Source organism: Balaenoptera acutorostrata, chromosome 5, assembly GCF_949987535.1.
Source record: "Balaenoptera acutorostrata chromosome 5, mBalAcu1.1, whole genome shotgun sequence".
Lineage (NCBI taxonomy): Eukaryota > Metazoa > Chordata > Mammalia > Artiodactyla > Balaenopteridae > Balaenoptera > Balaenoptera acutorostrata.
The window spans coordinates 114,501,274-114,515,644 of NC_080068.1; the positions used below are offsets into that span (position 1 = coordinate 114,501,274).

The 14,371-nt window shown below is 37.7% G+C and overlaps 1 protein-coding gene across 1 annotated transcript in view; it reads left to right on the forward strand.

Annotated features, from left to right (window-relative positions):
• ENPEP (glutamyl aminopeptidase) overlaps nt 1-14,371 on the forward strand; it is a 106,244-nt gene that overhangs the window by 35,412 nt on the left and 56,461 nt on the right. The window contains exons 4-6 of the mRNA XM_007191041.2: nt 7,551-7,671; nt 10,022-10,176; nt 10,611-10,724. Coding sequence (XP_007191103.1) covers nt 7,551-7,671; nt 10,022-10,176; nt 10,611-10,724 — 390 coding nt within the window. The remainder of the gene's footprint in view (nt 1-7,550; nt 7,672-10,021; nt 10,177-10,610; nt 10,725-14,371) is intronic.

Sequence of the window (14,371 nt, forward strand, 5' to 3'; positions counted from 1 at the left end):
GGCTATTGTAAATACTGTTGCAATGAACACTGGGTTGCATGTGTCTTTTTAAATTATGGTTTTCTCAGGGTATATGCCCAGTAGTGGGATTGCTGGGTCATATGGTAATTCTATTTTTAGTTATTTAAGGAACCTCCATACTGTTCATAGAGGCTGTATCAATTTACATTCCCACCAACAGTGCAAGAGGGTTACCTTTTCTCCACACCCTCTCCAGCATTTGTTGTTTATAGATTTTCTGATGGTGCCATTCTAACTGGTGTGAGGTGATACCTCATTGTAGTTTTGATTTGCATTTCTCTAATAATTAGTGATGTTGAGCAGCTTTTCATGTGCTTCTTGGCCATCTGTATGTCTTCTTTGGAGAAATATCTATTTAGGTCTTCTGCCCATATTTGGATTTGGTTGTTTTTTTTAATATTGAGCTGCATGAACTGTTTATATATTTTGGAGATTAATCCTTTTTCCATTGATTCCTTTGCAAATATTTTCTCCCATTGTGAAGATTGTCTTTTAGTCTTATTTATGGTTTCCTTCGCTGTGCAAAAAGTTTTTAAGTTTCATTAGGTCCCATTTATTTATTTTTATTTTTATTTCCATTACTCTAGGAGGTGTATCAAAAAAGATCTTGCTGTGATTTATGTCAAAGAGTGTTCTTCCTATGTTTTTCTCTGAGTTTTATAGTGCCCGGTCTTACATTTAGGTCTCTAATCCATTTTGAGTTTATTTTTGTGTATGGTGTTAGGCAGTGTTCTAATTTCATTCTTTTACATGTAGCTCTCCAGTTTTCCCAGCACCACTTATTGAAGAGGTTGTCTTTTCTCCATTGTATATCCTTGCCTCCTTTGTCATAGATTAGTTGACCATAGGTGCGTGGGTTTCTCTCTGGGCTTTCTATCCTGTTCCATTGATCTATATTTCTGTTTTTGTGCCAGTACCATATTGTCTTGATTACTGTAGCTTTGTAGTATAGTCTGAAGTCAGGGAGTCTGATTCTTCCAGCTCCGTTTTTTTCCCTCAAGACAGCTTTGGCTATTCGGGGTCTTTTGTGTCTCCATACAACTTTTAAGATTTTTTGCTCTAGTTCTGTAGAAAATGCCATTGGTAATTTGATAGGAATTGCATGGAATCTGTAGATTGCTATGGGTAGTACAGTCATTTTCACAATATTGATTCTTCCAATCCAAAAACATGGTATATCTCTCCATCTGTTTGTATCATCTTTAATTTCTTTCATCAGTATCTTATAGTTTTCTGCATACAGGTCTTTTGTCTCCCTAGGTAGGTTTATTCCTAGGTATTTTATTCTTTTTGTTGCAATGGTAAATGGGAGTGTTTCCTTAATTTCTCTTTCAGATCTTTCATCATTAGTGTACAGGAATGCAAGAGATTTCTGTGCATTAATTTTGTATCCTGCAACTTTATCAAATTCATTGATTAGCTCTAGTAGTTTTCTGGTGGCATCTTTAGGATTCTCTATGTATAGCATCATGTCATCTGCAAAAAGTGACATTTTTACTTCTTCTTTTCCAATTTGTATTCCTTTTATTTCTTTTTCTTCTCTGATTGCTGTGGCTTGGACTTCCAAAACTATGTTGAATAATAGTGGTGAGAGTAGACATCCTTGTCTTGTTCCTGATCTTAGAGGAAATGCTTTCAGTTTTTCACCATTGAGAATGATGTTTGCTGTGGGTTTATCATATATGGCCTTTATTATGTTGAAGTAGGCTCCCTCTATGCTCACTTTCTGGAGGGTTTTATAATAAATGGGTGTTGAATTTTGTCGAAAGCTTTTTCTGCATCTATTGAGATGATCATATGGTTTTTACTCTTCAATCTGTTAATATGGTGTATCACATGGATTGATTTGCGTATATTGAACAATCCTTACATCTCTGGGATAAATTCCACTTGATCATGGTGTATGAGCCTTTTAATGTGCTGTTGGATTCTGTTTGTTAGTATTTTCTTGAGGATTTTCGCATCTGTATTCATCAGTGATATTGGTCTGTAATTTTCTTTTTTTGTAGTACCTTTGTCTGGTTTTGGTATCAGGGTGATGGTGGCCCCATAGAATGAGTTTGGATGTTATCCTTCCTCTTCAACCTTTTAGAAGAGTTTGAGAAGGATGCATGTTAGCTCTTCTCTAAATGTTTGATGGAATTCACCTGTGAAGCCATCTGGTCCTGGACTTTTGTTTGTTGTCATATATGGCCTTTATTATGTTGAGGAAAGTTCCCTCTATGCCTACTTTCTGCAGGGCTTTTATCATAAATGGGTGTTGAATTTTGTCAGCTTTCTCTGCATCTATTGAGATGATCATATGGTTTTTCTCCTTCAATTTGTTAATATGGTGTATCACATTGATTGATTTGCATATATTGAATAATCCTTGCATTCCTGGGATAAACCCCACTTGATCATGGTGTATGATCCTTTTAATGTGCTGTTGGATTCTGTTTGCTAGTATTTTGTTGAGGATTTTTGCATCTATGTTCATCAGTGATATTGGCCTGTAGTTTTCTTTCTTTGTGACATCTTTGTCTGGTTTTGGTATCAGGGTGATGGTGGCCTCATAGAATGAGTTTGGATGTTATCCTTCCTCTTCAACCTTTTAGAAGAGTTGGAGAAGGATGCGTGTTAGCTCTTCTCTAAATGTTTGATGGAATTCACCTATGAAGCCATCTGGTCCTGGACTTTTGTTTTTTGGAAGACTTTTACTCACAATTTCAATTTCATTACTTGTGATTAGTCTTTTCCTATTTTCTGTTTCTTCCTGTTTCAGTCTTGGAAGGTTATACCTTTCTAAGAATTTGTCCATTTTATTGGCATAGAATTGCTTGTAGTAGCCTCTTAGGATGCTTTGTATTTCTGCGGTGTCTGTTGTAACTTCTCCTTTTTCATTTCTAATTTTATTGATTTGAATCCTCTCCCTCTTTTTCTTGATGAGTATGGCTAATAGTTTATCAATTTTGTTTACCTTCTCAAAGAACCAGTTTTTAGTTTTATTGATCTTTGCTACTGTTTTCTTTGTTTCTATTTCATTCATTTCTGCTCTGATCTTTATGATTTCTTTCCTTCTGCTAACTTTGGGTTTTGTTTGTTCTTCTTTCTCTAGTTCCTTTAGGTGTAACATTAGATTGTTTATTTGAGATTTTTCTTGTTTCTTGAGGTAGGCTTGTATAGCTATAAACTTCCCTCTTAGAACTGCTTTTGCTGCATCCCATAGGTTTTGGATCGTCATGTTTTCATTGTCATTTGTCTCTAGGTATTTTTTGATTTCCTCTTTGATTTCTCCAGTGATCTCTTGGTTATTTAATAACGTATTATTTAGCCTCCATGTGTTTGTGGTTTTTATGTTTTTTTCCCTGTATTTGATTTCTAATCTCATAGCATTGTGGTCAGAAAAGATGCTTGATATGATTTCAATTTTGTTAAATTTACTGAGGTTTGACTTGTGCCCCAAGATGTGATCTATCCTGGAGAATGTTCCGTGCACACTTGAGAAGAAAGTGTAATCTTCTGTTTTGAGATGGAATGTCCTATAAATATCAATTAAATCTATCTGGTCTATTGTATCATTTAAAGCTTTTGTTTCCTTATTAATTTTCTGTTTGGATGATCTGTCTATTGGTGTAAATGAGGTGTTAAAGTCCCCCACTATTACTCTGTTACTGTTGATTTCCTCTTTTAGAGCTGTTAGCAGTTGCCTTATGTATTGAGGTGCTCCTATGTTGGGTGCATATATATTTATAATTGTTATATCTTCTTCTTGGATTGATCCCTTGATCATTACATAGTGTCCTTCCTTGTCTCTTGTAACATTCTTTATTTTAAAGTCTATTTTATCTGATACGAGTACTGCTACTCTAGCTTTCTTTTGATTTCCATTTGCATGGAATATCTTTTTCCATTCCCTCACTTTCAGTCTGTATGTGTCCCTAGGTCTGAAGTGGGTCTCTTGTAGACAGCATATATATGGGTCTTGTTTTTGTATCCATTCAGCAAGCCTGTGTCTTTTGGTTGGAGCATTTAATCCATTCCTGTTTAAAGTAATTATCGATATGTATGTTCCTATGACCATTTTCTTAATTGTTCTGGGTTTGTTATTGTAGGTCCTTTTCTTCTCTTGTGTTTCCCACTTAGAGAAGTTCCTTTAGCATTTGCTGTAGAGCTGGTTTGGTGGTGCTGAATTCTCTTAGCTTTTGCTTGTCTGTAAAGCTTTTGATTTCTCCATCGAATCTGAATGAGATCCTTGCTGGGTAGAGTAATCTTGGTTGTAGGTTCTTCCCTTTCATCACTCTAAGTATATCATGCCACTCCCTTCTAGCTTGTAGAGTTTCTGCTGAGAAATCCTCTGTTAACCTTATTTAACCTTATGGGAGTTCCCTTGTATGTTATTTGTCATTTTTCCCTTGCTGCTTTCAATAATTTTTCTTTGTCTTTAATTTTTGCCAATTTGATTACTATGTGTCTCGGCATGTTTCTCCTTGGGTTTATCCTGTATGGGACTCTCTGTACTTCCTGGACTTGGGTGGCTATTTCCTTTCCCATGTTAGGGAAGTTTTCGACTATAATCTCTTCAAATATTTTCTCAGGTCCTTTCTCTCTCCCTTCTCCTTCTGGGACTCCTATAATGTGAATGTTGTTGTGTTTAATGTTGTGCCAGAGGTCTCTTAGGCTGTCTTCATTTCTTTTCATTCTTTTTTCTTTATTCTGTTCCACAGCAGTGAATTCCACTATTTTGTCTTCCAGGTCACTTATCCGTTCTTTTGCCTCAGTTATTCTGCTGTTGATTCCTTCTAGTGTAGTTTTCATTTCAGTTATTGTATTGTTCATCTGTTTGTTTGTTCTTTATTTCTTCTAGATCTTTGTTAAACATTTCTTGCATCTTCTCAATCTTTGCCTCCATTCTTTTTCTGAGGTCCTTGATCATCTTCACTATCATTATTCTGAATTCTTTTTCTGGAAGGTTGCCTATCTCCATTTCATTTAGTTGTTTTTCTGGGGTTTTATCTTGTTCCTTCATCTGTTACATAGCCCTCTGCCTTTTCATCTTGTCTATCTTTCTGTGAATGTGGTTTTTGTTCCATAGGCTTCAGGATTGTAGTTCTTCTTGCTTCTGCTCTCTGCTGGATGAGGCTATCTAAGAGGCTTGTGGAAGTTTCCTGATGGGAGGGACTGGTGCTGGATAGAGCTGGCTGTTGCTCTGGTGGGCAGAGCTCAGTAAAACTTTAATCCGCTTGTTTGCTGATGGGTGGGGCTGGGTTCCCTCCCTGTTGGTTGTTTGGCCTGAGGTGACCCAACACTGGAGCCTACCCAGGCTCTTTGGTGGAGCTAATGGCAGACTCTGGGAGGGCTCATGCCAAGCAGTACTTCCCAGAACTTCTGCTGCCAGTGTCCTTGTCCCTTGGTGAGCCACAGCTGCCCCCTGCCTCTGCAGGAGACCCTCCAACACTAGCAGGTAGGTCTGGTTTAGATGTGCACACTACTTTGTGTGTGTCCTCCAAGAGTGGAGTCTCTGTTTCCCCTGTCCTGCCGAACTCCTGCAATCAAATCCCTCTGCCTTCAAAGTCTGATTCTCTAGGAATTCCTCCTCCTGTTGTCAGACCCCCAGGTTGGGAAGCCTGATGTGGGGCTCAGAACCTTCACTCCAGTCGGTGACTTCTGTGGTGTAAGTGTTCTCCAGTTTGTGAGCCACCCACCCAGCAGTTATGGGATTTGATTTTATTGTGATAGCACCCCTCTTACCATCTCATTGTGGCTTCTCCTTTGTCTTTGCATGTGGGGTATCTTTTTTGGTGAGTTCCAGTGTCTTCCTGTTGATGATTGTCCTGCAGTTAGTTGTGATTCTGGTGTTCTCGAAAGAGGGAGTAGAGCATGTCCTTCTTCTCCGCCATCTTGAACCAATCTCAGGACATGTTTTAAACTCCTTTGGGTAAACACAAAGGAGCACAATTGTTGGGCCATATGTTAAGAGTATGTTTAGTTTTGTAAGAAACTGCCAAACTGTCTTCCAAAATGGCTGTACCATCTTGCATTCCCACCAGCAATGTATGGGAATTCCTATTGCTCCACATCCTCACCAGCATTTGGTGTTGTCAGTGTTTTGGATTTTGGCATTGTAGTAGGTGTGCTGTGGTACCTCATTGTTATTTTAATTTGCATCTCCTTGATGACATATGATGTGAAGCATCTTTTCATATACATACTTGCCATCTGTATATCTTCTTTGGTGAGGTGTCTTGTTAAGGTCTTTGGCCCATTTTTTAATCAGGTTGTTTGCTTTCTTCTTGTTGAATTTTAAGAGTTCTTTGCATATTTTGTATAACAGTTGTTTATGAGATGGATCTTCTACAAATATTTCCTCCCAGTCTGTGGCTTACCTTCTCATTCTCTTGACATTGTCTTTCACAGAGCAAAAGTTTTAATGAAGCCCAGCTTATCAGTTATTTCTTTCATAGATTATGCCTTTGGTGGTAAAGCTAAGAAGTCATCTTCATATCCAAAGTCATATAGATTTTCCCCTATGTTATCTTCCAGGAGTTTTATAGTTTTGCATTTTACATTTAGGTATGTGATCAATTTTGAGTTTATATTTGTGAAGGGTGTAAGGTCTGTGTCTAGATTCATTTTTAAGCAGATGGATATTCAGTTATTCCAGCATCATTTGTTGAAGATACTGTCTTTGTTCCATTGTATTGCCTTTACTCCTTTGTCAAAGATCAGTTGACTATATTTATGTGGGTCTATTTCTGGGCTATCTATTGTCTTGTACTGATTTATTTTTCTATTGTTTTGTTAATACCACATTGTCTTGATTACTGTAGCTTTACAGTAAGTCTTGAAGTCAGATATTATCAATCTTCCAATATTGTTTTTCTCCTTCAATATTGTGTTGGCTACTTGGGGTTATACATGCTTAGAATTGGGGAGTAAAAAGTCTATACTTGGTTTGATTTATAAATTATGTCATGGCATAAAAATAATATCCTAGATACTTAGAGATGTAGCTTATCAAGATTTCGCTTATCAAGATGCCTCCCTCTCAGGAAAATTTTGAGTCATTGTATTTTAGACTCTGGAAGTAGAATAGTTAATATATTAAAATGGTAGTCTGGGTAGCAATGGATAGAAAAGCACAAATGGAAAACATGTATCTAAGGGCTCTTTAGATGAGAAAAAAATCACATGCCTTATTTCTTCAAAGACAAATTACACAAAGAGAGATAAATACATAGATACACAAATATTAAGAAGACAATATATGTTCTAAGTAGAAAAAAGTAATAACATTTAAAAAGTATACTGTACATTATGCCAACCATTGTGTCTTTCTAGTCACTGAAATTACTTAGTGAGTTATGCAGTATTCTTTTCCTTTACATATGAGTCTCAGAGACGTGAAGTGATTTGTCCAAGACCATGCAGAACTGGGATTCCAATTAGACTTTCCTGGCTCCAAAGCCCACCTTCTTTCTACTATGTCATGTATCACAGTTTTTGTGTTTTTTCAAATGAAGAATTTTCACTGAATTTTTTTTTAATAGCTCACTATATATGTCCAGCCAGAGCAAAAGCACACAGCTGAATATGCTGCAAATATAACTAAAAGTGTGTTTGATTATTTTGAAGACTACTTCGCTATGGATTATTCTCTTCCTAAATTAGGTGAGAACCATTTTTTATTTTCTTATTTTTAATATTGCTTTTGTTTTCACCTAAGTTAACTCACTTACTCCAGCTTTAGCATCCTTAGTTAATGGTCATCCCTTAGTCTTTTCATCATATGCCTATACTATGTATGTAATACTTACTAGATGCTGAAAGATTCATTCTGGATTCCTCTAAGAATAATGTTTATACTCTGTTCTTACTTGATAAATGTATAGTATTTTATTTCCAAATAAAGATTGAAGTATATACATAAAACTGCAGACACTGATAATGATGGAACCAGAAAGAGCAACCTAGATCAGCTGATTTAAAAATTAGTACCCATCCCAATAGCTTACATTGCCTCCCTACCATCAGTGAGTTAATAAATAATAGGGATAAATGATGCTGTCAGAGTCCCATGTACTTCCAGCCTTTCCATTGTTGTACAAGACTAATTCTAGATTCTTCAACAGTTAAAATGAACTGGTGCTCCTTCCATAAGTATTTTTTCTAATATGGAGGATGGGGGGAACATGTTTTCTTTTTAAAATAAAAATAGTGCTATAATCAAAATGGTATGGATATGACACTTCTATCAACAGCAGAAATGCTTTAATTGTAAGCTTGAGTGGTATTAGCAAAGACTTTAAATGTAACACCCATATAGATGTCTGTAGGGATGAAATGAAGGCAACAAGAAAATCAACAAACCAACAATCGACTTCTCTATTTCTGTTTCTGCCCTTACTTTAATAAATTACCAATGCAAAGCAACTGGAATGCCAAATTCTCTACATGGGAATGGCTGTGGCTCTGAGCAACTTTGTGGATGCTCCATTTTTTTTTTTTTTTTTTTTTTTTTATGGCTTAACAGCTATTAGAGAAGGAGACAGGAAGAGAAACAACTTTCCATCAAAATCAGAATAATATCTAATAAAATGTTAATCACATTAATTTAAAAGTCTTTTTCTCTTTATCTCTCTTGTACCACCCATGATAACCTGGGAAGTGGAAATCTCACAAATTTATTTCTCTCTTCTCTTTTCTTCCTCCCTCTCTCCCGTATTCCTTCTTCTTCATACTTTTATATGCATTTTCACCTCTTTCAGAATTGACTCTTAGACTTTCCTTACAATTGATTACTGCATTTATCCACCCCCAAAATTAAAGGCACTGGAGTGAATTAATTATAATGTCAATACTCAACAAAGAAATGAGGTTTAAAAAAATTCCTTTTGTTCATGGGTTAGGTACAAATTACACTTTGTAACATTATGGAAAATACTGGCCCTTGGGGGGAATATTTCTCCAAACTTTAAGAGGTACTCTTGTGACAAAATAACCAAACCTAAGAATGAAAATAACACTAAAAGTAAACTACTGCTGTAATTCTGACCTCCATTTAAGATGTATCCATTTTCATTCTTTTTATAAAAAGCTTTAAGAATCTTTATTTTGACCATAAAGAAAGGACCTTTTCTTTATGTTAGATGAAAATTTAATTTATTTTCATTTATGTGCCTAATTTAAATTATATGTAATAATAAATAAATCCCATTCTTATTATAGTTCATTAACTGGAGAAGCTGTGTTCTGTCCACTAATCCAACTGAACCTTTTCTGTTTTGGGATTTAACATAGAACTGATTAACACTGCCTCTTTCTGTCAGATAGCATGTCTATGATTATAGGTCCCAGCAAAAATAAGGACTAGAAAGTCTAGATTGAATTCAACATTTTAGACCTGGAAGGGAATTTACAGAGAATTATAGTCAATTCCATGTTGATCCAACTAATTTAATACATACATACAAGTGGATGGTAAGCTATTCAATTAGTAGGGAATCTAGTTGACCACAAATTGTACAGAATTAGGGAAAAAGTGGAATTTTGTATTTTCTAATAATCTGTTTCCTTGGACAGAAATATATTTCTACATACTTGGAAGCTCTGTACTTCTAAGACCTCATTTGAAAACGTCATTCTCTTATTCCTTACAGAATATCCCCCCAAACAGAAGCTTGGCATTATCTAAGTGAAAGTCATGGGAAAAAAAGAAAATAAAAATGAAATACAGAAAGGAACAAAAGACATAAAATTATATAGGACTTGAAAAGAGCACTGCCAATAGTATTCTTAAAAAATAAAAGACACATTGATATCTGGAGCCAACAGGAAGAGTTCCATGGAAATTTTGAGTGCATTAAAGACTGAAAAGTTTACACAAATAGATGATTGTTTTTCACTCTGAGAAATTATTTTTAGTCTTTTAAAAAACATTCATCTGAAGAACTTAATTTGGTAAGAAGTGCTATGAACAAAATGGAAATAATGTATTTCTCACTGGACTCTTTTTCCATAGATAAAATCGCTATTCCAGATTTTGGCACTGGGGCTATGGAGAACTGGGGACTCATCACTTACAGAGAAACAAACCTGCTTTATGACCCTAATGAATCAGCCTCATCAAACCAACAGAGGGTGGCCACTGTGGTTGCCCATGAACTTGTGCATCAGGTATAGAATCTTAGCACCAACTTAGCTTATTTTAAAAAGTGGCTTAAGACCATAGGAATGATTGAAATTATAACTTAGCAAATAAAAAATAGCCAACCCAGAAAATCCTGCTTGAAAGTCTTTCTTACTGCTAATAAACATTTTACCATAAAGAAACTTTTAAGACACATTGTTTTGCCTTTAGTAAATACACGAGGTTTTCCTATAACTTTAAATATTCCCAGTACTACCAAAATAAAGACAATAAACTAAGGAGAATTTCAGATCACTTAAAAACCAGGAGAAATAAAGCAGGAAATAAATGCTAAGTATGACGTCTGCCACTTTTGTGTCAAGTGACAAAATTTGCATGAACAAATGAATGTACTGAAATTTTCTAGGCCTTTCTACCAAAGGCATGAGAATTTAACCCTCTTTCTTGCTTATAATTTCAGTGGTTTGGAAATACTGTGACCATGGAATGGTGGGAAGACTTGTGGTTAAACGAAGGGTTTGCTTCCTTCTTTGAGTTCCTGGGAGTAGACCATGCAGAAAAAGAGTGGCAAATGGTGAGCCCTAAACATATAAGTTCCAAATCTCTGTTTTCCTCATGTCAAGCTGATTGAAGGCTTTGGACTATGACAGTGGCCCTGAGTTTGGGGCCAAGTACAGTATCGAATTGGGAATTCCATTGGGAGGCTGGGGTGGAACCAGCTGCCTCCACTGAACTACACCATGCTCAGAGCCTATGCCCAGGCCCTAGAGGGCAATTGACCACCACGAGCCAAGGATGTGGTTGGTAGAGTCATTCAAGAACACGTGCCAAGGCAGGAAAAAAATATCTAGCTTAGACAATGCCAACTCTGTGTTCAAGAAAGTATCTGTAGTGCTAACCCTTTGAAAAATGTCCAAGCCTAATTTTATAAATGACTTCCCTTACACAGGTTGCTGAAATGACATGGTAAAGAGATAAATGCATAAACTTAGTAGTTAGACTCAAGTTCAAATCTTGCACACATCATTTCTTAGATGCATTACAGGGAATGTGACCTTGAGCAAGTTACATATCCTCTCTGAGTCAGTTCTCTCCTCTATGAAAGAAGAACACTGTTCTCTGTCTTGTAAGCTTAAAAGCTTCCAAAATGTACATGTAATTACTATTATTATTCTGTGTCTCTGAGGGGCCTGGAACAGAGGCTTCTATGAACCTTACATATATTTTCCCCAAAAAGCTACATCTGTTTTCATCTGTATTTAGATGGTGTGGGTATTCTTATCAGTTTGTATACATAAAAGTATAAGTGTGTGGTTATGTGAAAGTAGCATTACAGGAGGTTGTGTACTGTATAGACTACTACCCTCCACTGGATACAATAAGAAGACTGTTAGATGCTCACAGCCCTTGCAGTTTTCACAACCTGCTTTAAAAAGTGAAAAAGTTAAACTGGTGAACTCAAAGTCCACCAATTTAAATGTAAATCTCATTCAAAACACCCTCACAGAAACACCCACAATAATGTTTGAGCAAATACCTCAGCACCATGGTCCCATCAATCAATGTAACATAAAATTAACCATCCCAAATATCTAAGATTTAAAAGACTGATAATACCAAATGTAGGTAAATTTGTGGAACAATTTCAAGTCACATACATTGCTGGTAGACATGACACAGTCACCCTGGAAAATAGTGTGGCCACTTCTTATAAGTTAAACATACATTTATCATATAATCCAGCAATCCTACTCCAACAGACATGAAAACACTTGTCCACATAAAACCTGCATGTAAATGCACATAATGGGAATATTCATAATAGCCAACTGCTGGAAACAACTCAAATTTAGAAATAAATTGTAGTGTATTGATACAATAGAATACTACTCAACAGTAGAAGGAGCAAACTACTGGTAAAGCAATACTGTGGATGAATCTCTAAAGCATCTGCTATGTGGAAAAAGGCATCTGTGAATGACTACATACTGAATGAGTCCATTTATTTGACATTCTAGAAAAGACAAAACTATAGGAATAAAATATATATCACTGGTTGTCAGGGACTGAGGTGAGAGGAGGAGACAGACTGAAAAAGGATTCAAGGGAACTTTTGGGGGTAAGAAATATTTCCATATCTTGACTATGATTGTAGTTACAGATTGTTTATATCTATCAAAACTCATCAAACTGTCTACTTTAAGAGGGAAAATTTTAATAATGTAAATATATTCCAAAAAACTTAACTTTAAAAAAATGGACCAAGAAAAGCATTAATTAAATTATAAAATTAATTAAATTAACTTCTAATAAATGTTTTCAGATTATGAAAACTGAAATTACTGAAACAATGTTCAATTAGTATTTGGTATTGCATCCTTATTATTTTCTCATATCACAAAAGTATACTTTGAGAACAAGTTAGTCTATAAATTAAAACTGAAAGATAAAAAAGTGAAAAAGTTAATTTGCAACAATTGCTTATTTAAAATTTAATCTACATTGTGGTTTTTCAAGGATGGAACTATTGACATTTGGGCCAGATAATTCTTTGGTGTGGGGACTGTCCTGTGTATTGTAGGGTATTTAGCAGCATCCCTGGCCTGTACCTATTAGATGCCAGTAACCCTCCACCCCAGCTGTGAAACCAAAAATGTCTCCATAAGATGGTGTGGAGAAAACGGAACCCTCCTACTCTGTTGGTGGGAATGAAAGTTGGTGCAGCCACTATGGAAAACAGTATGGAAGTTCCTCAGAAAGCTAAAAATAAAACTACCACATGCTCCAGCAATCCCACTCCTGGACGTATACCTGGAAAAAACTATAAATCAAAGAGATACATGCACCCCTATGTTCACAGCAGCACTATTCACAATAGCCAAGACATGGAAACAACCTAAATGTTCATCAAAAGATGAATGGATAAAGAAGAGAGGAGAAGATGGTGGAAGAGTAAGACGTGGAGATCACCTTCCTCCCACAGATACACCAGAAATACATCTGCACGTGGAACTGCTCCTATAGAACACCCACTAGACGCTGGCAGAAGAACTCAGACCTCCCAAAAGGCAAGAAACTCCCCACGTACCTGGGTAGGGCAAAAGAAAAAAGAAAAAACAGAGACAAAATAATAGGGACAGGACCTGCACCAGGGGGAGGGAGCTGTGAAGGAGGAAAGGTTTCCACACACTAGAAGCTCCTTTGCAGGCGGAGACTGCAGGTGGCGGAGGGGGGAAGCTTTGGAGCCGCGGAGGAGAGCGCAGCAACAGGCGTGTGGAGGGCAAAGTGGAGAGATTCCCGCAAAGAGTATCGGTGCCAACCAGCACTCACCAGCCCAAGAGGCTTGTCTGCTCACCCGCCGGGGCGGGCGGGGGCTGGGAGCTGAGGCTCGGGCTTCGGTCGGATCGCAGGGAGAGGACTGGGGTTTGCTGCGTGAACACAGCCTGAAGGGGCTAGTGCACCACGGCTAGCCGGGAGGGAGTCCGGGAAAAGGTCTGGAGCTGCCGAAGAGGCAAGAGACTCTTTCTTGCCTCTTTGTTTCCTGGTGCGCGAAGAGACAGGATTAGGAGCGCTGCTTAAAGGAGCTCCAGAGACGGGCGCGAGCCGCGGCTATCAGCACGGACCCCAGAGACGGGCATGAGACGCTAAGGCTGCTGCTGCCAGCATCAAGAAGCCTGTGTGCAAGCACAGGTCACTATCCACACCACCCCTCTCAGGAGCCTGTGCAGCCCGCCACTGCCAGGGTCCCATGATCCAGGGACAGCTTCCCCAGGAGAACCCACGGCGCGCCTCAGACTGGTGCAACGTCACGCCGGCCTCTGCCGCCGCAGGCTGGCCCCGTGTCCGACCCCTCCCTCTCCCTGGCCTGAGTGAGCCAGAGCCCCCGAATCAGCTACTCCTTTAACCCCGTCCTGTGTGAGTGAAGAACAGACGCCCTCAAGCGACCTATATGCAGAGGCGGGTCCAAATCCAAAGCTGAAACCCGGGAGCTGTGCAAACAAAGAAGAGAAAGGGAAATCTCTCCCAGCAGCCTCAGAAGCAGTGGATTAAAGCTCCACAATCAACTTGATGTACCCTGCATCTGTGGAATACCTGAATAGACAACGAATCATCCCAAATTGAGGAGGTGGACTTTGGGAGCAAGATATATTATTTTTTCCTCTTTTTCTCTTTTTGTGAGTGTGTATGTGTATGCTTCTGTGTGAGATTTTGTCTGTATAG